Source organism: Entelurus aequoreus, linkage group LG08, assembly GCF_033978785.1.
Source record: "Entelurus aequoreus isolate RoL-2023_Sb linkage group LG08, RoL_Eaeq_v1.1, whole genome shotgun sequence".
Classification (NCBI taxonomy): domain Eukaryota; kingdom Metazoa; phylum Chordata; class Actinopteri; order Syngnathiformes; family Syngnathidae; genus Entelurus; species Entelurus aequoreus.
In genome coordinates this window covers 37,972,165-37,997,403 of record NC_084738.1, presented here as the reverse complement: position 1 = coordinate 37,997,403, position 25,239 = coordinate 37,972,165, and the positions used below count along the sequence as shown (strand labels likewise).

At 39.0% G+C, this 25,239-nt stretch overlaps 1 protein-coding gene across 10 annotated transcripts in view; it reads right to left on the bottom strand.

The window, feature by feature from the left end:
* Positions 1-25,239, bottom strand: part of rbfox3a (RNA binding fox-1 homolog 3a) — a 1,185,382-nt gene that overhangs the window by 199,225 nt on the left and 960,918 nt on the right. For 8 of the 10 annotated variants that reach the window (XM_062056429.1, XM_062056431.1, XM_062056424.1 and 5 more), the window contains one exon: positions 4,160-4,306. In XM_062056429.1, the coding sequence (XP_061912413.1) occupies positions 4,160-4,306 (147 nt within the window). The remainder of the gene's footprint in view (positions 1-4,159; positions 4,307-25,239) is intronic. The other 2 variants (XM_062056427.1, XM_062056428.1) reach the window with 1 other exon arrangement.

Below are 25,239 nucleotides of genomic sequence, written 5' to 3'. Positions count from 1 at the left end.
ACACCGCATTCAAGAGCAGCTTCAGGTGTAGGAATGGTAAATGGTCAATGGGTTATACTTGTATAGCGCTTTTCTACCTTCAAGGTACTCAAAGCGCTTTGACACTATTTCTACATTCACCCATTCACACACACATTGACACACTGATGGCGGGAGCTGCCATGCAAGGCTAAACACGACCCATCAGGAGCAAGGGTGAAGTGTCTTGCTCAAGGACACAACGGACGTGACGAGGTTGGTAGAAGGTGGGGATCGAACCAGGAACCCTCAGGTTGCTGGCACGCCCAGTCTCCCAACCGTGCCACGCCGTCTCCAGGAAGGAAGTGAGCTGCTGATGGAGGAGAAAGTCTTAGCAGGAGGAGGATGTCGCCAACTTTGGCTGGAAGACCGTAGTTGGAAAACCAAGTTATTTTGATCTCTGGCCATAAGCGATTGCCAGCAAGTAAGCTCCACCTTACGGGGTTCGATGTGGCATTTGCTACGCCATCAAGCAAAAGGAAAGCTCGTAACTCAAATTATGCTCACAACTTAAAGTATAGCAAAAACACCCATAGTTTGGGGTACTTGTAAGTTGAAGTACCACTGTACTTCTATGTACATTGCAAAACATTTTTTACTTTTATCGCGCCAAAAAGGTCATTGGTCCTTCTACAAAATATGCTATTGTACTAGTAATTTAAATTTCTAGAAAGTAAAGCAAATTTAAATTAATCTATTTATTAAATTTCTATAAAGCTTGTCCCCCAAAAGTTACAAGTGAGCTGGAGTCTGTCCCAGCTGTGTGTGAGAGGTAGGATACACTCAATTACAATTTAGAGCCTCCATTTAGTGTAACATACTGTACATGACTTCAAAATGTGTGTGTCTATGTGATTCACAATTTCGATTCAGCATATAACACTTAACGTAATTTCTGGGCTACAGACTGTATTTCAGCCGCACCCAACAAATTTTAGCAAATAAATTAGCAGCACTGGACCATAAGCCGCAAATATAGTATACCGGCATGACATATATATATATATATATATATATATATATATATATATATATATATATATATATATATATATATATAATTTTTTATTTATTTACATACAGTAACTTATTTTTTTCCCAAACGGTGTCTGTAACACAGCAGTAAAACGGTCGATCAAACAAAACAGAAGTCATCGTCAAGGGCCCACTAGCTGCGAAACCTAGCTCTCCAATCAGCAAAACAGACACAATAACTCCACGGTGACGTTTTAGTGAATAAAAAACTGAAACAAAACAAAAAGACACCAAAAAGACAGACACTTGTAAACGTGTTAGCATATTAGCTAATGGTAACAATAGTAGCTTCATTACATTATGATAGCATTCACAAATATGCATGAAAACACTCCTACAGACATCACACATGGGACCGTTTAGTAAAAATTGATTTTTAGTTATATTGTAAAACCTAAAAACGTTGGTTGGAGTGATGAATGAAGAATCCTTTCGAGGAGAAATGCTACATACAAATATACGACCGGCACAAAACAGGAAGTATATTTTCAACCCGCAGCACATGCAGTGTACAAACTCGTCTAAAAGATGGTGCAAAAGCACCAACAATAACACACCTTTTCAGTGCGTCTGTTGGCGTTACTTGAAAACTATTTGCTGAATACAAAGCATTATGATCGTTAGCAAATAATAATCCATAAATTAGCCACACCGTTTTATAAGCCACATGGTTCATAGCTTTGCAAAAAAGCAGCGGCCTATAGTCCGAAAAATATGGTACCTTTTTAAAGATAAAAAAAATTGGATTGCCCGACTTTTCATATTTATGTTTATATGTTGAACTCCTGGACCTATAGAAGCTAATTAGAGATTGCTCAGTAAGTCCATTGCTTTAACCAAAGCACAAACATTGTTTCAAAAGTGTAGTCTATTTGCATTAGGCCGAAATCTGCTCTCTTCTGCACGCAACTTAGCCCAAATGAAACACCTCCCAGGTTCAGTTTTGCTTGACTTTCATCTTTTCAACATTTGTTTCCAATTTGTCTGAAAATATGTGGATCTTTTTTCAAAAACACTTTTTGAGTAAATTTGGTAAAGTTGATTTATCCAGACAATTTTGTCATGGCACTTGAATAATAAAAACAAAGTATCGTAGTATAAAATTGGACAGCTTTTTCTGGCGAAAATTCTAACAAAAATGTATTCTAGGTCGTGTTGTTTGTTACTCTAACATTGGGCTATACTTAAATAAAAAAATATAATTTATGGCTGCCAAATGATTTCAATGTTTAATCAGATTAATAACCATTTTCAAATTAGCATGATTAATCACCATTTGCAGCTTTGTCTTAAAAAATATTAAAATGTTCACTGTTTTGTTCTAACAGACACATTTTCAGGAGACAATTCAATAAAAATGTACCAGACTGTATGATAACAGCTTAAATAAAATGTAAATCAAAACATACTGCACACCACAAAATAATTACGTTTTGGACTTATAGTCTTTTTGTAGTCGTTTTCCTTTGTTGTGTATTATTTTGTGTCAGACACTTAGTTTGTATTTTGCCATTCCTGTTTTAGAACGTTTACATCAACTTTGCATTTCACTGCTGACAGGTGTGTGTGTAGGGACATCAAGGTTATTGTGATCAAAATTATCACATTATTATTATTGCAATATTATTGAACGTGCTCAAAAAGTACTTGCAGTATACACCCACACTGAAATCTTTAAATAAAATACATAGACACACTGTTAGAAACCCACTATTTTGCAGGATGTCCCTTCCTTATGATTCATTTTAATGGCTAAGTTTTTATGGTTTTAAATATTGGTACTATTTAATTGAAAAAGTGCTTAACAAAAAAAGATTATCATTTCTAGCGGCTGTTGTGGCATCCTACTCTGTTCAGTGGTACTTGAATGCATCGTCAAAACACCTCCGTCTAGTCTGCGTATACTTAGGAGAGCACAGCCTGTGGGTTCAATGTGCACAATTGAATATCTTTGATGGTCAGACAGCAATGTGTTTATATAAGTTTAGATTGGGTTATATTGTTTTTAGATGGGAAGAAACGTTATTGTCTCTTGTTTTCATGTTAGCATTTAAGCTGGCAGCCTGGCGCCTGTCAGTCCTTGAGTTGTACAAAGTGCAGATATCAATCACGTTTTTGTTTTTTTATAATTTTAATTTAAAACAGTAACCGTCTGGAGTTTTACCACTGTTATCGTTATTACTGTTTATCATTACATCCCCAAATGTATGGAATTAATGATCAGCACCTTTTTTGTTATGCTGCAGCATTTGTTCGTTGCTAAATCATTTCATGTGTTTTCTTGTTATGCTATTTAGGAATTGGACCACTTATTCTTTTGCTTGATGCTTTCTGTTGCTTCCTCATAAGTTTGTTCTTGCTTTGCACGGCGTAAGGCACATTTCTTTGGTAAGTTTTTGTTAATGCCTCTTTTTGACTGTGCCTGCAAAGTAGTCATCACAATCTGGGGTACCTCGCACTCGCCTAGCACACCGCGACCCTTGACATGGTACTTACAGCTTCGGTAAAACTGAAACTGTTTTTGACTGTTCAATCATTCTTTCTTTTGTAATATAATCAATTGACAGAACCAGCTGGTTCACCTTGCTCCATCTTGACTGTCTATTACCCTTTCATCAGCATCATAACAGAATGGTGTGGTTTGTCAGATATCCATACTTTAATGACGACAACAATATTTTCTGACAGTCCTTATAATAGCAGATATAGCACAAGTTCTAACTAATTAAACTTTGCCTACTACAGGTGGGGAGGTTTCTCGGGCAGGCTTGTAACCCAGATTTTTGCTTGCAAATAAAGCAAAAACTGAGCGAAGAGACGGCACTCTTAAGAGACGAGCACTCTCCACTATACTGTTACCCACTAATACACACCAGAATTAACATTCAATACTCGTTATGTGCTTGTTTGGTTTGTACAGCACTAGCAGAGTAAACACGCCAGCGTTTGTTTTAGCCGGTTGTCAACATCTGTGAACAGAGTCTACCAATCCAAAGAATCAGAATGAGTGTAGAATAATCTTTTTGTTTCATCAGAGTATGTTCTACATTTGTAACAACAACTTCAGAAAGGATATGTTAGTTTTACTGTGGTACTCGTGTCTTACCCCAAACATTTGCCGAAGGTCAGGGTCTCGGAAACGAAATGGTATGTTTGAGACGTGTAGTCTTTTGGGCTGCTGTTTCTCTAAGGAGTCATTTGGCTGCAGATGAAGAATCTGGGAACCCTCCGACTGTGCAATCTCGTTGGCCTGCTGAGTAAAGAAACACATGATACACAACAATTAACATACAATTAATCTACAAATGGCCGTCAACCAAATCTATTCAAATTCCTCATTGCAAGCAGCATATCATGCACTGTCAAGGAAGGAATAGCCAAATTCGATCAGAATCCTCTCGGCTCAGCATATTCTTTTGTCTTAATCAAGAATTTACCATCTGATGTTTATTTAGCAGTGTGAGTAATTGCAGCAATTGGAACATTTGCAGAAGCTCAGTTTCTCCCGACTGACGCCGCAACTCTTATATGGAATAAACAAACACTTATATTCTACTGCCTAGCATGTTAGAGCTTACAGTATATAAGCTATGAGTTAACCTACGGCTTAAAGGCCTACTGAAACCCACTACTACCGACCACGCATTCTGATAGTTTATATATCAATGATGAAATCTTAACATTGCAACACATGCCAATACGGCCGGGTTAACTTATAAAGTGCAATTTTAAATTTCCCGCGAAACTTCCGGTTGAAAACGTCTCGGTATGATGACGTTTGCGCGTGATGTCACGGAGTGAACGGAAGTATTCGGACCCCATTGGATCCAATACAAAAAGCTCTGTTTTCACCACATAATTCCACAGTATTGTGGACATCTGTGTTGGTGAATCTTTTGCAATTTGTTTAATGAACAATGAAGACTGCAAAGAAGAAAGCTGTAGGTGGGATCGGTGTATTAGCGGTGGACTACAGCAACACAACCAGGAGAACTTTGAGATGGATAGCAGACGCTCTAGCCGGCGACCTCACCTTGACTTCCTCCGTCTCCGGGCCGCCGACCGCATCTATGATCGGGTAAAGTCCTTTGTCGCTCCGTCGATCGCTGGAACGCAGGTGAGCATGGGTGTTGATGAGCAGATGAGGGCTGGCTGTGCTAGGTGGATAGCTAATGTTTTTAGCATAGCTCTGTCGAGGTCCCGTAGCTAAGTTAGCTTCAATGGCACCGTTAGCAACAGCATTGTTAAGCTTCGACAGGCTGGAAAGCATTAACCGTGTAGTTACATGTCCATGGTTTAATAGTATTGTTGATTTTCTGTCTATCCTTCCAGTCAGGGGTTTATTTCTTTTGTTTCTATCTGCATTTAAGCACAATGCTATCACGTTAGTTCCGTAGCTAAAGAGCTTCGCCGATGTATTGTCGCGGAGATAAAAGTCACTGTGAATGTCCATTTTGCGTTCTCAACTCTCATTTTCAAGAGGATATAGTATCCGAGGTGGTTTAAAATACAAATCCGTGATCCACAATAGAAAAAGGAGAAAGTGTGGAATCCAATGAACCCTTGTACCTAAGTTACGGTCAGAGCGAAAAAATATACGTCCTGCACTGCACTCTAGTCCTTCACTCTCATGTTCCTCATCCACAAATCTTTAATCTATGCTCAAATTAATGGGGTAATCGTCACTTTCTCGGTCTGTATCGCTCTCGCTGCATTGTAAACAATGGGGAAATGTGAGGAGCCCTTCAACCTGTGACGTCACGCTACTTCCGGTACAAGCAAGGCTTTTTTTTTTATCAGCGATCAAAAGTTGTGAACTTTATCATCGATGTTCTCTACTAAATCCTTTCAGCAAAAATATGGCAATATCGGGAAATGATCAAGTATGACACATAGAATGGATCTGCTATACCCGTTTGAATAAAACAATTTCATTTCAGTAGGCCTTTAACCTTTTTTGTTGTACCTTTTTATTGAGATCAAGACTAAAAAATATTTTTTTCAGGAGTCCTGCTACAAACATTCATACACCAGTGTGGATGGCACTGGGCGCAAGGTGGGTCAAAAACCCTCTTTATGACAGCGCCAGGTGCGCCGCTAGGGATTTTGGGCCCCATGAAAAAAATCTTTACAGGGCCCCCTCTATTATAATTTCGTCATCATTAGGGGCCTCTCTGGGCCCCCCTCCATAATGGGCCCCTAGAATCCGTCTCCTTAACCCCCCCTTTTCGGCGCCCCTGGACAGTGCTATAGTGTTTTTAGAAATCTGCTGCAACATTACCGGGCCAGATTTGGCCCCTGGGCGGCTTGTTGAATATAGAGGATCTACACTGACATGATCTACACTGAGTGCTAGTTTAGCTGCTACTAAAAAGACTAGTTTCTATTTATTCATTTCAACAACTAAAGATACAAACATGATGGTAAATAAACCCACATTTCCACTGCTCGATGTAGTGCTCATTCATGTCGATGGTGTTTTAACGCTTAGGGGACGAATGAAATAAGAAAACACCCCCCCCCCCCCTCCCCCCCCCCTTGGAGGTGATTAAAAATACTCAGAATGTTGGTCGCTGTTTTGATATACTCAGATGGCGTCTGCGGATACATTCCACTTATGGCAAGATTGTCAGCAGGGAAAGGAGAATGCAAAAATACCACTGAAGAAAAAGATTCAGACGATTGCAGCAGTATTTTCTGCTCCCATTACAACTGATCAGACTAGCGTTAGTATTTCAACATCGCCTGCACGCACTTATGTGTTCCTTACTGCGCCTGGTACAAGTTACAGTAAGTGCATCAACCTTCTGCATCTTCCTCCCCAACAAAATGTTAACTTTTATCCATGTATCTCAGACAGCTGTGGGACAGAGATGTTTAATAGAGGGTTGCATTAGGCTTTATGATAGCACTGTGTTTATCTGTATGAGTGCAGTGGTAATAATAAAATGGTGTTATTTAAGACATTTAATATTGCTCCTTTAATTTTTTATCATAGTGTGACAGCCTGCTTAGTGGCCTTGTGGTTAGAGTGTTGTGAGTTTAAACCCCGGCCGAGTCATACCAAAGACTATAAACATTGGACCCATTACCTCCCTGCTTGGCACTCAGCATCACCAAAATGATTCCCGAGCGCGGCCACTGCTGCTGCTCACAGCTCCCCTCACCTCCCAGGGGTTGAACCAGGGGGATGGGTCAAATGCAGATGATAATTTCACCACATCTAGTGTGTGTGTGACTATCAGTGGTACTTAAACATTTTTTTTTATCCAATTGAATTTGCAAATTGTCATCAAACAAATCTAGTCTGATTCCTCATTGCAAGCAGCAAGCAGCATACCATACACAAGGGGTCCCCAAACTACGGCCCGCGGGCCGAATCCGGCCCCCCAGCATCCAAAATCCGGCCCACGGGAAGTCCCAAGTTAAAAAAAAAAAAAAAAAGAAGTTAATTTTTAATTTTAATTTTTTTTAATTTTATTTTATCTTTCCTTTCTAATCCATTTTATACCGCTTGTTACTCTCGGTGTCTCCTAGCCTCTCAGGCAAATCATATTGTCTAAAAATGAATTCTCCCAAGATAACGTGGCAATGTTAAATGTTGATGAACATCAATGTTAATTGATATTAAATGACAAAACGGATTAACTCGCTGGAATATAAAGACAATGTATATATGTATGTATATATATATATATATATATATATATATATATATATATATATATATATATATATATATATATATATATATATATATATACACACACATATATACAGCCCGGCCCTCTGCCAAATTTTTTTAACCCAATGCGGCCCCCGAGTCAAAAAGTTTGGGGACCCCTGCCATACACTGTCAACGATAAATCACACACATATATATATATATATATATATATATATATATATATATATATATATATATATATATATATATATATATATATATATATATATATATATATATATATACATACACATATATAATCACATACACACCGTTATTCATACATACATATATAGGTACCTACGCTCCCACATACATACACAAATACAATACATACCTACATACTCAAAGTTCGTACATCCACACGCACATTCACTGTACAAACATACACATACTGTACATATACATTCACTGTACAAACATACATATACACATACTGTACATATACAAGTACATATACATACATACACTCATGCATATAATCACGTTTCATCAAACATAAATTAACGTTGTTACCCTAGGGTAAACTGGGTAACACATAGCACACTGACAAAGCTTAACCTATTGTTACTATAACAATCTACAAGGTTAATATAGCTGGCTTATCTTTCTTCCCCTCCATTTATCTGCATTCTTTTGTATCTCTAGTTGTCATTACATATATGTATTGTTGCATTTGATCAACTGTATTGTTGATAATAGTGGTAAATTATTGGTATTATTCATTATCAATAGCGGTATTTCTATTGGTATTTGTATTGGTATTTGTATTGCTCCATTTGTAGTGTAATGATGCTCATAGTCATTTCTGTATTATTATTTATTTCACTAACTGCTTCTATGCTATCACTTTTACCATCATATTTGTACATATTGTATTTGCTGATGTTGCTTTATTGTTGTTGTTATTGTTGTGTTTGTTGTTGTTGTTTTTGTCTCTCTGTCTAATCCCCCTCTTGTCCCCACAATTTCCCCCTCTGCCTTCCTTTTTTTCTCTTCCTATCCCCTCCTGCTCCGGCCCGGCTGTACCATATGATAATATAAATACATTTAATAAAGTCAAATAAAAATAAGGCAACAAGAGAAGTATCCCACACTTCTCTTTTGTAAAGTAAATTTGTACAGCCGATATGGGCATCTACATCAACTATATGAATTGCCTGAGAAGCTGAACAGGTAAAAAAAAACAAAAAACAAACAAACAAAAAAGATAAATCACACTGGTTCTTCCAGGATCACCATGTTGAACATATTGCCACTTGTCTCTGCACCCTAACTATTATATTGTACACAAGTAAGATGAACTTGTATGAACATAAATGGAGACACTTTGCTTGCTTGTTTGCTTTAATAAAGACCGTGTGGCTCAGATGGTCGAGCAGTCGTCCAGAAACTTGAGGGTTGTTGGTAGTCAATGGTGTTGTTGGGCAATACACTTCACCCACCTTGTTTCCAGTGCCACCCACACCGGTGTAAGAATGTGTGTGGCAGGACTCCCTTTCAAAATGGAACTTTTGGTGAGACCTCCCTTCTGTTTTCCCAAAATTAGTTATGTTTAGCGTCAAGCAGTTAAATGATATTGATTACCACTTAGCAAATCAACACGGATCGAACCGAGCCGCTCCCACTGCTAATATTGCCCTGCCATGTAAGTGCTTGATAAGTTTTTGTAAAGATTATAAACTGACGACTTAAAAAAGACTGGTTAACTTCCTATGCTCTAAATGAGGTCCGTCCCCTGAGCGGTTTACAGGAAACACACGCTATCTTACTGGTAAGTATCTAATACAGTGTGCGAGGTAATTTCATCCAGCTAATTAAAATGACTGACAATCTCCACGGTATGAGAGATCCTTTAAGTGAATGTGAGGACTGTATGGACGCAGACCTTGAAGATTGAAAAGCTCACTAGTCGGATTTGCATAGTGGTACACGACAACGCATTACAATACCAGACATAAGAGGGGAAGTGCAGGCGTTATCCATCAAATTTATGTTCATCCTTTTTTTTTACCTAGTCACAGAAATAGGTGTGCACATTGCAGAGCAGTTCAGACACATCCTGCCTTTGCATGGAGATGCTAGACAAGTGATAAGGGAACCAAAAACATATGCTCAATCACAAAAATACAACAGATGGGCTATGACGCTACATGGGGGACAAAACAACTCTGTAGTGTGGCTCTAGTTTCAATATTGGAACCCAACTGGTGCAGCTGCCGCGTCTTCCAAAACATCACAATCCTCGCAGACAATTATTTTGATTCTAAGAGAAGCATTCCAGATGCTGCTGTTGTGTTCTGTTAAAAATTTATACCTGCTTCTATTCTTGCAAAGCGTGGATTGAAGGAGGCAGGGGCACCTAAAAGGCAAAGCATTTTGTCAGCCTCTTGTCACGCACAGACTACGGTCAGGGCGGTCAGCACATGGGCAACCACGTTTATCATCAGTGGCACTACAAAGCAGGTTTCTCTGCAACCTATGACAGTTACTATAAATGATGCCAAACACTAACCCACAACAACAGGAAAATATTCTGCGAGTTATCTGTTTTTTCAACCAGTACCAGGATGGAATCAATCTTTTGTCAACGTTGCACTTTTATTTGCCTTACGAATTTTGCCTATCATTCACAATCATTATGAAAGACATGACAACGGATGGAATTTTTTTTTATGCATTCTAAATATTAAATAAATCCTATCAAAAGTCTGCTTACAATGGAGCCTACAGAAGCTGTTCAATTCTGCCTATAGAGCTCCTAAAAAAACATCCACACACCTCCATTAGGGTTTTATTTACATGATGTAAGTATATATGTAATGTAGTAACGGGTACAATTATAATATTTAATATTTACCGATTTTGATCATTTTAAGCATATGTGGTGCATTAATTTCCAAAACGCATCACAATGTTTGCTTTTTGTTTCTTCATCACTGATTTCTGCTCACTGCAGACTTTATGAGAGACAACAAACATAATTAAAAAATCACTTCCTGTACAAGGTCTGCTGTCATTAGAATGCCGACAGCAAGGATGTACTTATATTCGCATTTAGTGATCCTCGCAAAGAAAAAGGCGCGGGTGGAGACAAGAGCTTTTTATGTCGTTCTCGCCAGTTTCAGGTCCGAAACGGCTGTCAAAATGTCCCAACTTGTCAGATTGTATCACCAGCCATGTTTCTTTTCAGGTGAGAGGCATGCTTATCTATAATACATTTGCAGGGAGCAGGGAAGCAAGGAAGTTCGAATCACATTACCTCCATTGTTAGCTTACTCTTGCTCACGTTTATTTACGAGTTACAATGTACAAAAAAAGCATATGTGTGTTAGTCTCACATAAGAATTGTTCGATTGTCTTTCGACTTTGACACTCTCTCCTGGCCATCTGAGCCATCTGTTTGCTAGTTTTTAATTTTGGACTTTTTGTGCACAGCAATTTTTGTAAGTTTTAATTTTATGCACATTGGACAGGGCGATATGGCAAAAAATAAAATTATCAATTTTTTTTTTTTTATATCATTGAATTTCTATTAACATCACAATGTTTTACTTTTTATTAGTCAGATTGTACCGTGCAGGATTATAGCGAGTACTGTTGCATCCCTACTGTTTATTACTGCAGTATGTTGTAACAGACATTTCCACCATGTTTGATCAGGGTAATATATGCTAACAGCTGACAGCTCTCATTTTGTTCATATCTATGATTGTGTTTACTAGAAGTGCAATAGTACAGGGAACCCACGCTCAGTTTTAGAGCCACGGTTTCGCTTCTTTTTTAGTATGTTTTGGAGGGGTAAAGATAACTTATTTTTTTCTCTCAAAAGTTTTTAGTTTTTCTGTTTGTCTTCACAAACATTCTGCAGTAAACAAAGTATCAGTGGTGTACTGAATACTATAAGACTTTTATTTCAGGTACACATTTACTAAACAACACTTTCAAATGGTAAATTATTATCTGTATTCTTTGATTACTTGTATACATCAGTGCTTTGGTAAACAACAAGCGGTGGCCCAGATTGTGGAGTTTTTAAAGACGCGAATACTGTAGCATACATTGAATGAAAATGCATTAAAATGCAGTTTGAATTGAGGTACTGTAAAATAATGTGTAACAACATATAAAACAAGTTTAATGATTACTTCAGGAACAAAATGTTTTTATCCATAAAGTCAAAAATCTAATCAGAGCAAAGACAAACAAAAATCTGATTCAAAAAAATTTAGATATAAAATATTTTTTTGTTCTTATTACATTAGTAGGTGTGTTTATTGTCCCAGTCAGGACCAACACAGTAGTTCAGTCACAAAGACATTCTGTGCCTGCCTGCAAGTCCGCATTCAGGGCAGGATTGTGGTGAGCTGCTCCTTTTAAATGTTGTGTTTCAACTTCTATGCTAGTATTAGTCATATTTCTTTATTTTGTTCTACCTGGCTGCACTTCCAGCTGTGGAAGGGGGAAGAGGCACAACTAGGGGTGATGTTCGAAAACCGGTTCTCCCGATGCTTCGATAAGAAAAGAACCGATTCCATGGATTCAAATCCCTTTTTGAGAACCGGTTCCTGTTATCGAAGCCACTATACCGTATTTTCGCGACCATAGGGCGCACCGTATTAAAAGGTGCCGTGTCAGTTACGGGTGCTATTCCTGTATTTAACGCATAAATAAGGCGCAGCGTCTTTTTGGGCGCAGGCATGGTTAAACATACGCTAGCTTAAAACATACGCTAGCATGCATGGACGCTGTTTTAAATAGGCATCAGGAGCAAAGCTGAGTTCGGATGTTCTTTATTGAAGTATTTATCAATGTACTCACATTATTTTTTGATCAATCCTCATCCACAAATCCATCAAAGTCCTCATCTTCTGTGTCCGAAATGAACAGCTGGGCAAGTTCTTCATCAAACACGCCAGATTCCCTCTCCTCATTTTCAAAGTCAGTCTCGTTGTCCATTAGCACAGCAAGCTAGCACAACAGTAAAAGCCGACTTCTCTTGCCCCGTTGTGCGTATGGATTCGCTACCATGCTGGTCCCCTTCTTCTCCACAGTGTGCTTCACCGGGACGTCGAAAGTGAGCGGCACCTCGTCCATGTTGGTGATGTGTTTGTCGGCACATAGCAGCACTATATGCTCACTGAGGGCGTGCCTCTCTCACCTGAAACCTGCACCCGCATGCTGTCCTCAGTCACGTCCGCTTTTCCTCCATATAAACAGCGTGCTGGCCCAGTCACATAACATCTACGGCTTTTGGAACTCACTGCACACACAACAACCTATCTGGATTCGATATGGTAACGGTTCGATAAGAGGATTCAATAATGGCATCGACATCGATAATTTCTTAACGAACATCATCCCTAGGCACAACGCTGTTTGGACATTAGTTACATCGTGACTTGCCTGACGTTCGTGACAGCAGACAGTGGCAGTCGCCCACACACAAGAACACAACACACACACGTACACACACACCGACACATTAAAAGACACATGCAGGATCACGGTCAATAAAGGCAGATTGTTCCGTGCAGTAGTATAACAATAACTATTGTTCCCCTACTGCTGAGTGGCCTTGTGGTCAGAGGGTCCGCCCTGAGATCGGTAGGTCGTGAGTTCAAACCCCGGCCGAGTCATACCAAAGACTATAAAAATGGGACACATTACCACCGTGCTTGGCACTCAGCATCAAGGGTTGGAATTGGGGGTTAAATCACCAAAATGTTTCCAGAGCGCGGCCACCGCTGCTGCTCACTGCTCCGCTAACCTCCCAGGGGGTGGAACAAGGGGATGGGTCAAACACAGAGGGTAATTTCACCACAGCTATAGTGGTACTTTAACTTTAACTACTGCAGTATCTTCTAACAGACAATTACACCACGTTTGATCGAGGGTAACATGCTAGCAGCTGATCACCGTCATTGAACTCAAATTATTTGGGATCATCGATCGCGGTCATATAATCGCCCAGCCCCACATGCCCATCACATTTTGTTACTCATGTCGAAAAATGTTTATTTTCTTTGGACTTTTGACTCTCTGCGCCTTGTCAACTGTTAATTAAAAAACGCTGCGTCTGCTTTTGAGGTCCAGCCAATAACCAGTTGTGCAGTCTTGTATGCATTATTAAACTTTGACTGAAAAACATATTGTAATCAAATATATTAACGTAAGGAGTTCCTGGTTACAATCAGCGATATTGCTTTTGTAGAAAAAATACCAATCCGATTTTCACTTGAAAATAAAAAAAATCCAATAACACAACAAAACATTCTGGAACTAACAAACAAATAAGAAAGTGGAACATAAAAATGGGGTATCAGTCCCAACTTGGTTTCAGCCTGTGCTAATTCTAATTCAATGTGTGGGGTAGAAATAAAAAAATAAAAAAATATGAGGATGAAGGGAAAAAATGGAAACAAAGTGAAGGCCAAACTCTGAGATGGAAAAAATGATGTCATCTTATCCGGCCTCTAATCAATGAGAGAGAAGTGTTGAAGGTAGCAGCATTTGTTGGAGGAGACCGCGAGAAGAGGGGACAAATAAATGGAGTGGGAGAGAGGAGAAAGCAAGAGCCGCTGGGTTCAACTAGGGACAAAAGTCTTGTCCCCAAAGCGTGTGTGTGTGTGTGTAAGTGAGAGTGCAAGAGAGATGTGCTGCTGTAATGAAAAGGAAGCGCAACCACTATCTTCAGTGCTTTGTATTTAAGGCAGTGTCCGCAAGAACATAAATACTTTTTAAATGGTCTATTTTAACCGCAGTTCCAATGCCCATACCTACTTTTATATTCTGGGTGTGTTGTTCTTTATGTGGGCAAACAGGAAAGAGAGTGACTATGGAGCGAAACCCTGTCATCCTGCTTTATATTAAGACGAATCCTTCTGTTTTCAACATATATAATATGAATATGACCCAGGTGGTAATGCAACTTAGCAGGGCTGTGAATCTTTGAGCAACGTTCAATTCGATCTGATTCTTGGGGGTAACGATTCGATTTACAACGATTGTCGATTCAAAATCAATACTTTTTTTAGTAACATTGGGTGCCAGTTCTATGATTAACTACATTCCTCCATAAAACAGATCAACAGCTTTGATCAATTTCAATATTACTTAAAAGAAAACTTGTTTTGTTTAATAAAATGCTTCCCAAATATTTAATAAAGTCAAATACAAATAAGGCAACAAGAGAAGTATCCAACACTTCTCTTTTGTAAAATAAATATGTACAGCAGATATGATCATCTACATCAGGGGTGTCAAATGTATGGCCTGAGGGCCGGATCAGGCCCGCGAACATGTTTTATACGGTCCGCGGGATGAGTTTGCTAAGTAAAAAAAATAACCTGAAATTTTTGAAGGAAAGAAACAGCTGTTCTAAATGTGTCCACCGGATGTCACAATAGCAAATATGTACAAAATAAACCACATGATGTTAGTACATCAGTCGAGGAAAATGATAAAACTACATAAATAACATCGTAATTTGATTTTGATATAATTTGTTTATCTGGATGGATTGAAAATTAACACCAATGAGTTGACTGATGAACATTATCACATAATGTAATCAGAAAATATAAATAAAGACAAATAAAGATAGAATTGAAAACTATTGACCACAACAGGTAATTGTACAAAAAACAACAACAACAACATTATGATTTGTACAATTTCAGAATGTGCTTGTTCTATTTTTAAACAAAGTCTTTATTTTGAAGTTATCGTGCTATGATTTTAGAAGTCAGGCTAACTTTGGAGTAGATTGTTCTCCATGTGGCCCCCGATCTAAAATGAGTTTGACATCCCTGATCTACATCAACAATATGATTTGTCTGAGTGGCTGGACAGGACATATTTAATCGATTAAGAATTGTTATGAATAAGAATCGCAATTAATCTAAAAATCCATGTTTTTTGACACTCCTACAACTTAGTCAAGACGTTTCCGACTAGTGTACGTATTACTTTGGCAGCTACAACGTCAGGACTAAAAAACTCAACCTTATAGATGTTTTTTATATGTCATCCACTTGTTATTTTGAGGAATATGTATAAACAAAAAACATGTAAAAGACACAAGGAAGCCAGAAAAGCACAAATATATCTATATATAAGACATATTTCTTTGGCTAATATCACAAACGCTACTTTTCGGAAAATGAATACTAGTATGGCTTGGCTATTGCGCTACTATGATTTTCCTGGCTGTAAGGACCTAAACCAGTGATTTTCAAACTTTTTCCACCAACACTTGGCTCTTCAAGTACCACCATAATGACCAACATTAAAACACAGTAGCATAGTAGGCCTAAGTAGGGCTGGGCGATATATCGAGTTTGTAAGATATATTGATATATTTTCAGACAGGGTCTGAATTAAGAAAATATCATAATATCGATATAATTTATTTCTCGTTAAAATGTGTTCCTTGTTCTCCCCCGCTTCACACTCCTTCTCAAAACTTCATGGCCTACTAAACCCCTCCCTTTCCTCCTTCCAAGACGTGCTTGTACGTATAAGAACACCCATGATTGGTTGGTTGTTTACTATGATGAGTCACGATTTGTTGAGATTAGAGAAATAACATTAGGGACAGGCCAATCAGAGGCAACATAGGGCGGGTTATCAAACCAGGAAGGGAAATCACAACAGACATCCCAAATGACGACGAGAGAGTCGTAAAAGAGAAGAGGGATTCAACAAATTAGTGGAAGATGGCAGAGGGATTCTCTTTCTTAGATTTTTCTTTTAGCGATGTAGACGACATCCAGGAAACCCACAATGTGTCTACTTGGCCACATTTGGACAAATGTATGCGTCAGGATAAAACATTCATTTGAGTTGTTTACCATGTAAGCCCAAATCTAAACTGTTCTCAAGTTGCCAAGCCGGGCATATTTGGCACGAGAAATGCTGCCAAAAATGTATGCCGAAATGAGGAAGATCATAGTCGCACAATTACGTAAAGTCACTTACTTGGCGCTGACCAGAACCGTACATGCGTGATAGTCCATTACATCGGCGACTGGGAGTTAAAAAGTGCATGCCTGCAAATGAATTTTTTTATCTGAGTTTGATACATTTTGTATTATTTGCACAGCTATTTTGTTTATTTTACGTAGTAATAATATTTTTCTATTTTATTTATGTTATGTAATTCTGTGCTACTTAAATAGTTTCTTTATATGTATATTTTCACCGAAAAATATTTTGAGATATATATCGAATATCGAGTTTAAGTAAAAATATATCGAGATATACTTTTTCGTCCATATCGCCTAGCCCTAGGCCTAAGTATTCAAAAACAAGGCAAATGGTTTTTTTTTATCAAGTAAATTTCATATTTTTGGCCACTGTAACATTACACAGACACAGACACCCTCAAAAGCAGAAAGACCACTCGCTTTCCAAAACGTTTGGAAAGTAAGGTACCTGTAAGGTGAGGTACTACTGTATTGGATATACACTATATTGCCAAAACTATTTGGCCACCTGCCTTTACTCACTTATGAACTTGAAGTGCCATCCCATAGAATTGTCCAAAATGTTTTGGTATCCTGGAGCATTCAAAGTTCCTTTCACTGGAACTAAGGGGCCAAGCCCAACTCCTGAAAAAACAATCCCACACCATAATTCCTCCTTCACCAATTTTCACACTCGGCACAATGCAGTCCGAAATGTAGCTAGTCTTCTGGCAACCTCCAAACCCAGACTCGTCCATCAGATTGCCAGATGGAAAAGCGTGATTCATCAGTCCAGAGAAGGCGTCTCCACTGCTCTAGAGTCCAGTGGCGACATGCTTTACACCCCTGTATCTGACGCTTTGCATTGGACTTGGTGATGTATGGCTTAGATACAGCTGCTCGGCCATGGAAACCCATTCCATGAAGCTCTCTGCGTACTGTACGTGGGTATATAATATATTACAAAAATAAATATGTATTCATATGACATTAGTGACACCCCCACCCGGATAGTGACCAACAGACTTGCCAAAAGGCACGCATTTTAACCCCTGAACACGCCAACTTGCCTCGCCTCTCTCTCTTTAGCCTCACATCCTGTGGCTCTCTACACCACGGCGGCACACTACACCCGTTCGTCTCGCAAACGCGTATGGCTTAGCGTGCACAAAAATCATGGAGCTGCAACTCAATTATAGGCTGACAAGCAACACATCGGACATTTTCTAGCATCCTCAACCACGACCATCATTGCTCGCCTGCGACGAGAAGCTAACAGGCCAAATAATAGAGTCTGTGAACATTGCTCCAAAGTACAGATTTTGTGTTGATTTGTTTATACAAAAGTAGGGCTGCAACAACTAATCGATTACATCGATTAAAATCAATTATAAAAATCGATTATAAAAATAGTTGGCGATTAATTCAGTCATCGATTCGTTGGATCTATGCTACTGAGGCTAAGTTTTTTTTTTTTTTAACCTTTATTTATAAACTGCAACATTTACAAACAGCTGAGAAACAATAATCAAAATAATAGGGGTGTAACGTTACGTGTATTTGTATCGAACCGTTTCGGTACGGGGGTTTCGGTTCAGTGCGGAGGTGTACCGAACGAGTTTCCACATGGACATATTAAGTAGCGTACTGCACGTTGTGTAAACAATACTCAAAATGCCGGACATTTGAGGCATTTAAGAAACTCTGCCCTGACAGCCCCGCAAAAGAGGACATGTCAGGTTAAAAAGAGGACGTATGGTCAGTCTATCCTAGCCCGTTAGCTACTAGCATGCTAGCAAAAGAGGACATGTCCGGTGAAACTAGGATAGACTGACCATACGTCCTCTTTTCACCGGACATGTCCTCTTTTGCGGGGCTGTCCGGGCGGTGTTTCTTAAATGCCTCAAATGTCCGGCATTTTGAGTTAGGGTTGCGTGTATTTTCAATGTACGTTCAGGGTTAAGAAGGTTAAAAACAAAACAAAGTGTGCGCGCAGCAGCATTCGTGAGGGAGGGGGAGAGACAGAGAGAGCAAGAGAGTTGTGATAAACATGCATGCGTCGTCAGGCTCTGCTTTTTATCGATAGATTTATCACATTTAATTTTTTATTATCTATAGCAGGGGTGTCAAAAGTCTGCATTTTTGTAACATTTTCCTTGTTTTATTTGGCAAGTTGAAAAAACATGGCGCCAGTATGCTGTTTTTTTTCCCAATAAAATACTGGAAAGGATAGAAATGTAGTTTGTCTCTTTTATCCGATTATTAATTGATTAATCAGAGTAATAATCGACAGATTAATCGATTATCAAATTAATCGTTAGTTGCAGCCCTATACAAAAGTAAACATTGACATGTGCAAAGGCAGTAATATATGATAAAACAAGGCGGCAGCTAAAGAAGGACTTCCAAGTTTATCACATCTTTGACACACAGGAAAAACCCACCAGGTGATTAGCTGATTTTGCTACATCCGGCGCTGATGTAAGACAACCATGTGACTTGCATGCCCATATGTGACCATTAGATAAACAAACATAGTACAATACCAAGACTGTAGTGGCCTTAAACAGTTAGTTTCTAAAGCAGTGGTGCCCAATGTGTGGCACAGGGGCCATCTGTGGTCCGTGACTCGTTTGTCATTGGCCCTAGGCCAAACAGCTCAATTTTTGTTTCATCTGACCACAGAACTTTCCTCCAGAAGGTCTTATCTTTGTCCATGTGGTATCAGATGAAACACAAATTGAACTGTTTGGCCACAATACCCAACAATATGTTTGGAGGAGAAAAGGTGAATCCTTTAATCCCAGGAACACCATGCCTATCGTCAAGCATGGTGGTGGTAGTATTATGCTCTGGGCCTGTTTTGCTGCCAATGGAACTGGTGCTTTAAATCGGACAATGAAAAAGGAGGATTACCTCCAAATTCTTCAGGACAATCTAATATCATCAGCCCGGAGGTTGGGTCTTGGGCGCAGTTGGGTGTTCCAACAGGACAATGACCCCAAACACATGTGAAAAGTGGTAAAGGAATGGCTATATCAGGCTAGAATTAAGGTTTTAGAACGTCCTTCCCAAAGTCCTGACGTAAACGTGTGGACAATGCTGAAGAAACAAGTCCATGTCAGAAAACCAACACATTTAGCTGAACTGCACCAATGTTGTCAAGAGGAGTGGTCAAAAATTCCACCAGAAGCTTGCCAGAAGCTTGTAGATGGCTACCAAAAGCGCCTTATTGCAGTGAAACTTGCCAAGGGACATGTAACCAAATATTAACATTGCTGTATGTATTCTTTTGACCCAGCAGATTTGGTCACATTTTCAGTAGACCCATAATAAATTCATAAAAGAACCAAACTTCATGAATGTTTGTTGTGACCAACAAGTATGTGCTCCAATCACTCTACCACAGAAAAATTTGAGTTGTAGAAATTATTGGAAACTCAAGACAGCCATGACATTATGTTCTTTACAAGTGTATGTAAACTTTTGATCGTGACTATATCAACTACCGTTCAAAAGTTTATTTTTGAAGGAAAAGCACTGTACTTTTCAATGAAGATAACTTTAAACTAGTCTTAACTTTAAAGAAATACACTCTATACATTTCTAATGTTGTAAATGAGTATTCTAGCTGCAAATGTCTGGTTTTTGGTGCAATATCTACATAGGTGTATAGAGGCCCATTTCCAGCAACTATCACTCCAGTGTTCTAATGGTACAATGTGTTTGCTCATTGGCTCAGAAGGCTAATTGATGATTAGAAAACCCTTGTGCAATCATGTTCACACATCTGAAAACGGTTTAGCTCGTTACAGAAGCTACAAAACTGACCTTCCTTTGAGCAGATTGAGTTTCTGGAGCATCACATTTGTGGGGTCAATTAAACGCTCAAAATGGCCAGAAAAAGAAAACTTTCATCTGAAACTCGACAGTCTATTCTTGTTCTTAGAAATGAAGGCTATTCCACAAAATTGTTTGGGTGACCCCAAACTTTTGAACGGTAGTATATATATATATATATATATATATATATATACGAACAGTTGATGTAGGGATATATCTTGCTTTGGTTTTTGGCTGAGACCAGGGATCTTGGGCTCGAGAAAAATTTGGAGACCACAGCTATAGATCCAGAAAACTGGCACAACCCCTAACCCTAACCCAAACTTTGCACTGTTTGAACATTTAGCAAGTATCATTCCTCTACCGCTGAAACTCACTGAACAAGCAGCTTTGTTTACTCACATTCAGTTGCAAAAATATGTACATGTTCACATCTACAGTAAAGTCTCCCCTTTACTTTGATACCAAGATCATCGGTGAAAACATTGTGAGAGATGTGTTTTCCAGCAAGCTTCACAAGCCCAGGATTTCAGGGGTTCGCCTCAAATGACCAGGACAACACAGGACAATGGACTTTAAGCTTGGAAAAGCCTCTTTAAGGATAAACGTTGGTTAAATTATGTTTTATTAAATTTCGCGGTGCATTTGCATGGAGAAAGTTGCAGGAAAAGATGCTTGCCTAATGTACAATAGAGCTGTTATCAATATTACATGCACTAAAATATGGATTTGTAAAAATCCCATTCAAAGGAGTTAGTGCATCACAAATCCTTACATTGAATACTTTATCATGTTGAACCCTGCGCCACTGCAACTAACCACACAGTGAGTTTGTCATACAGTGGAACTGGCTGTAGTTTTCATTAAAACTGGCAGTCAATGGTACAGTTTTAAGCTTTTACTGTGTTCTGTCACGGTTATGAAGCTCAAATCTATCGCTGTCGCCGCTGCTTTCTGTGGTGGTGATGCCTCTGCCATCATACTGTGTGAGCAGCCAGGGAAGAAGAGGCAATGTTTACATTAACATTATCATACAAAAGCAGCCAGAGCCTCCCTCTCTGTCACCGGGGGCAACAGTGCCACTGAAGTGCACATCGTGCTTGTTTGTTTATGTGTGTGTGTGTGTGATACAGAATGACAGAAACAAAGCTGTTTTTCAAAACTTGGTATTCCACGCACGGTCATGTGCACACACACACACACAACATACTCCACGGATCCTAAACTGCCTGGACTGGAATCCTATGTTACTTTTATACCAGTGTTAACTTTGCAGCATGGGGTCATCAGTATTGACACTTTCCCATCGCCTCGCTGAGTGGTTTGCTCACATAGCTGTGCACTGTCAAGTTAGCCAGAACAAAACAAATGTTAAAAATAATGTCAATTAAATAACAGTACCCGTAAATGGCCTATTAATGCATCCTGGAAGAAACATACCGTAAATTCCGGACTACAAGCCGCTACTGTTTTCCTGCACTTTGAACCCTGCGACATATAAAACTGTGCAGCTAATTTAGGATTTTTTCTTCGCTGTCGGCCATAATACAAATAGTTTAAAAAAACAAAACACGCAAATACACTGAAAAGGTGTTTTATTGTTGGTGATATAGCGCCATCTTTTGGATAAGTTTGCTCACTGCAAGTGCTGCAGTGTCCTTCCATTTCTAGCCGTCCATAGCATTTCTACCAGTAGAGATTCTGCATTCTTCACTCCAAGCAACATTTGTAAGTTTTATAATATAACTATAACTGTTTATACTTACTAAACTGTCCCTTGTGCGATGTCTGTAGGAGTGTTTTCATGTATATATGTATGTGCTATCGTAATATAATGACTCTAGTGTCGTTAGCATTTAATCAATCAATCAAAGTTTACTTGTATAGCCCTTAATCACAAATGTCTCAAAGGGCTGCACAAGCCACAATGACATCCTTGGCTCAGATCCCACATCAGGGCAAGAAAAACTTCAACCCAATGGGAACAACAAGAAACCTTGGAAGGGACCGCAGATGTGTGGATACGGTAATAATGTGTGTCCAGTCCATAGTGGGGCCAGCAGGTGATTCTCTTGCATGTAGACACGTCGGGGCACAGACACGTCACCGACTGATGCATAAGGAGCGGTCACCCTGGGTCCCAACTTCAAGCATTAGCTTATATGCCAAGTCTCTATGTTAATATTATTAACTTCCAATTAATTCCAATGATTGATTGTTTGATTGATTGATTGATTGATTGATTGATTGCATTATTTTGTATTGTTTCTGTTTCACAAATTCCACAGTAAATTCACCAAGACGTCACCGTGGAGTTATTGAGTCTGTTTAGCTGATTAGAGAGCAAGTTTCTGCAGCTAGTGGGTTCATGGCGATGACTTCCGTTTTGTTAGATCAGCCGTTTTACTGCACTGTTTGGTAACAAAAGGTATATAAATAAACATTTACGGAATCTTTCTTTGTAAAAACCCCATTTTGCAATGTATTTATCTGCAGCTTATAGTCAGGTGCGGCTAATGTATGGAAAGTAAACAAAAGTAAAAAAGTAAAATAATTAAAATAAAGTTTCCTTCATTCACATTTCATCAGCCATCACAACGTTTATCTTAACTTGATGGCCTAATTCTTAAATTTTATTTGACCTTAAGTAGGACTTCCCACACGATAGTCAATATTCCCAAAACTAAAAAGTACAGTATTCTTACGAATAATACAAAAACATTATTCTATTTTAATGCTACGCCTCTGGTTAAGCAGTGTGTTGTGAAGCGGAGTTGCGATGCATGGCTTCAACATATGTTGTTTGAGTGCAGTAGGAGCAGTCAATACACATAGCTAACTTACAGTTTTGTAGATGTCACGATGACTCGCCTGCTGATGGCATCATATAGCTTAAAAAATAAAATGTGTCCTCTTCACTATTGCTCAGGTGTTCACATATTACAACGTGGAACATGTTAAATTGACACCTTTTTGTTTTGGCGCCGCCGGTGAGACATTTTACTTCCTCACCTAACAAGGGAAAGCATCTGATTGGCTCTACTTCGTCGCTAACCCCCACCCTCTTGACGCTATAAAAGAACCGTGATCGGATATATCGTGAACTTACCCCACACATCTACAAGATGAAATGAAATGAAATATGATTGGATTTTCATTTCTGTCAACATTTTCGACTAGTTTTCATTCGTCGACACTTGGTGTCCCTTTTTCAGCGGATTTCTCTGCTACTGACGATAATTTTGCCAAATTCTAATATATTATTTTAGTTTAGTAAGGTATGTTTAGTAGGAGTGTAACGATACGTGTATTTGTATTGAACCGTTTCGGTACGGGGGTTCCGGTTCGGTTCGGAGGTGTACCGAACAAATTTCCACACAAACATATGAAGTAGCCGCCTAAGCTAAAGTCTTAACAAGCTGCTCTGCTTTCTGCCTCTGTCTCCTACACAGCACCCATCATTGTCCCACCCACACAACCATCTGATTGGTTACAACATAGCGGTAACAGCCAATCAGCAGTGCGTATTCAGAGCGCATGTAGTCAGTGCTTCTGCGGTGGGGTTAGCAGATAGGTGTTTAGCAGGTGAGCATCAGGCGGCGGACTCTCCCCAAATTAAAATAAACACCTCCCAGTCAACTACTAGTAACATCACTATGAGCCCGTTGACGTTCTACAAATTTAAACTGCAGCTCAGCTCGCTCGCAGTCCTGGCTTGAGGTGAAGGCTAATTAGCTTTTAGCGTAATGTTAGCTAATTTTGCGGTGTGTGTGTTAGCTCATTGTGCGTATGTGTTTGTGTGTGTGTGTGTAATCATTAGTAATGCAGCAGCCTAGTTTTGAATGGCAGGGTCGCTACTATCACATTTTGATAAAAATATAACATTTACGTAATAAAAATCAACTACAGGCTTCCAAAATGCTGTAATAAATTAAGCATGATGAGTTGACTTGAAACTGTTTAATGTTGCACTTTTTATATGTAGAAGAAAAGTTTTGTCATTTTATTTAATCTGAGCAACAACTTGAGGCAGTTTAATGTTGATTAACGTGGGCAGAATTATTATTGTTTTCCAATGTTAAAAGGATAAAGCCATTGTTTACAAAGTTGGTAAATAAATAACCAAAACATTTATATTTTGTTGTTTTCTTACTGTACCGAAAATGAATCGAACCGGGACCTCTAAACCGAGGTACGTACCGAACCAAAATTTTTGTGTACCGTTACACCCCTAATGTTTAGTATATCAAAATTTACTTTCTCAACATTAAACATCTGGATTTAAGGGGGCAAGACATTTATTTAAAGGGGCTCTGCCCCCTCTCTCCCCTGTTACCCCTACGTAAAACCGGCCTCGGGTTACTACTGTACAAGCAACGAAAAAACGTGCTGGAGCATGATGGAACAGCGTGTGCACATGAGGCCACCTCCACATTTCTGACTGTCCCCTCTTATATGCCTGCCTAGAACAAGCCCTGAGGCGCACGCACAAAATAAACAAAAATAAAAAATGATTAAAAAAAAGATTCAAAGAAACCACGCCAATTTTCTAGACTACCACCGCTTATTTCCATTAGTGGCCATTTATTATATAGGCCGCACATTTGCTCCAAGATAAGGGCCAACATTTGCCGGCCTGTCTTTCTA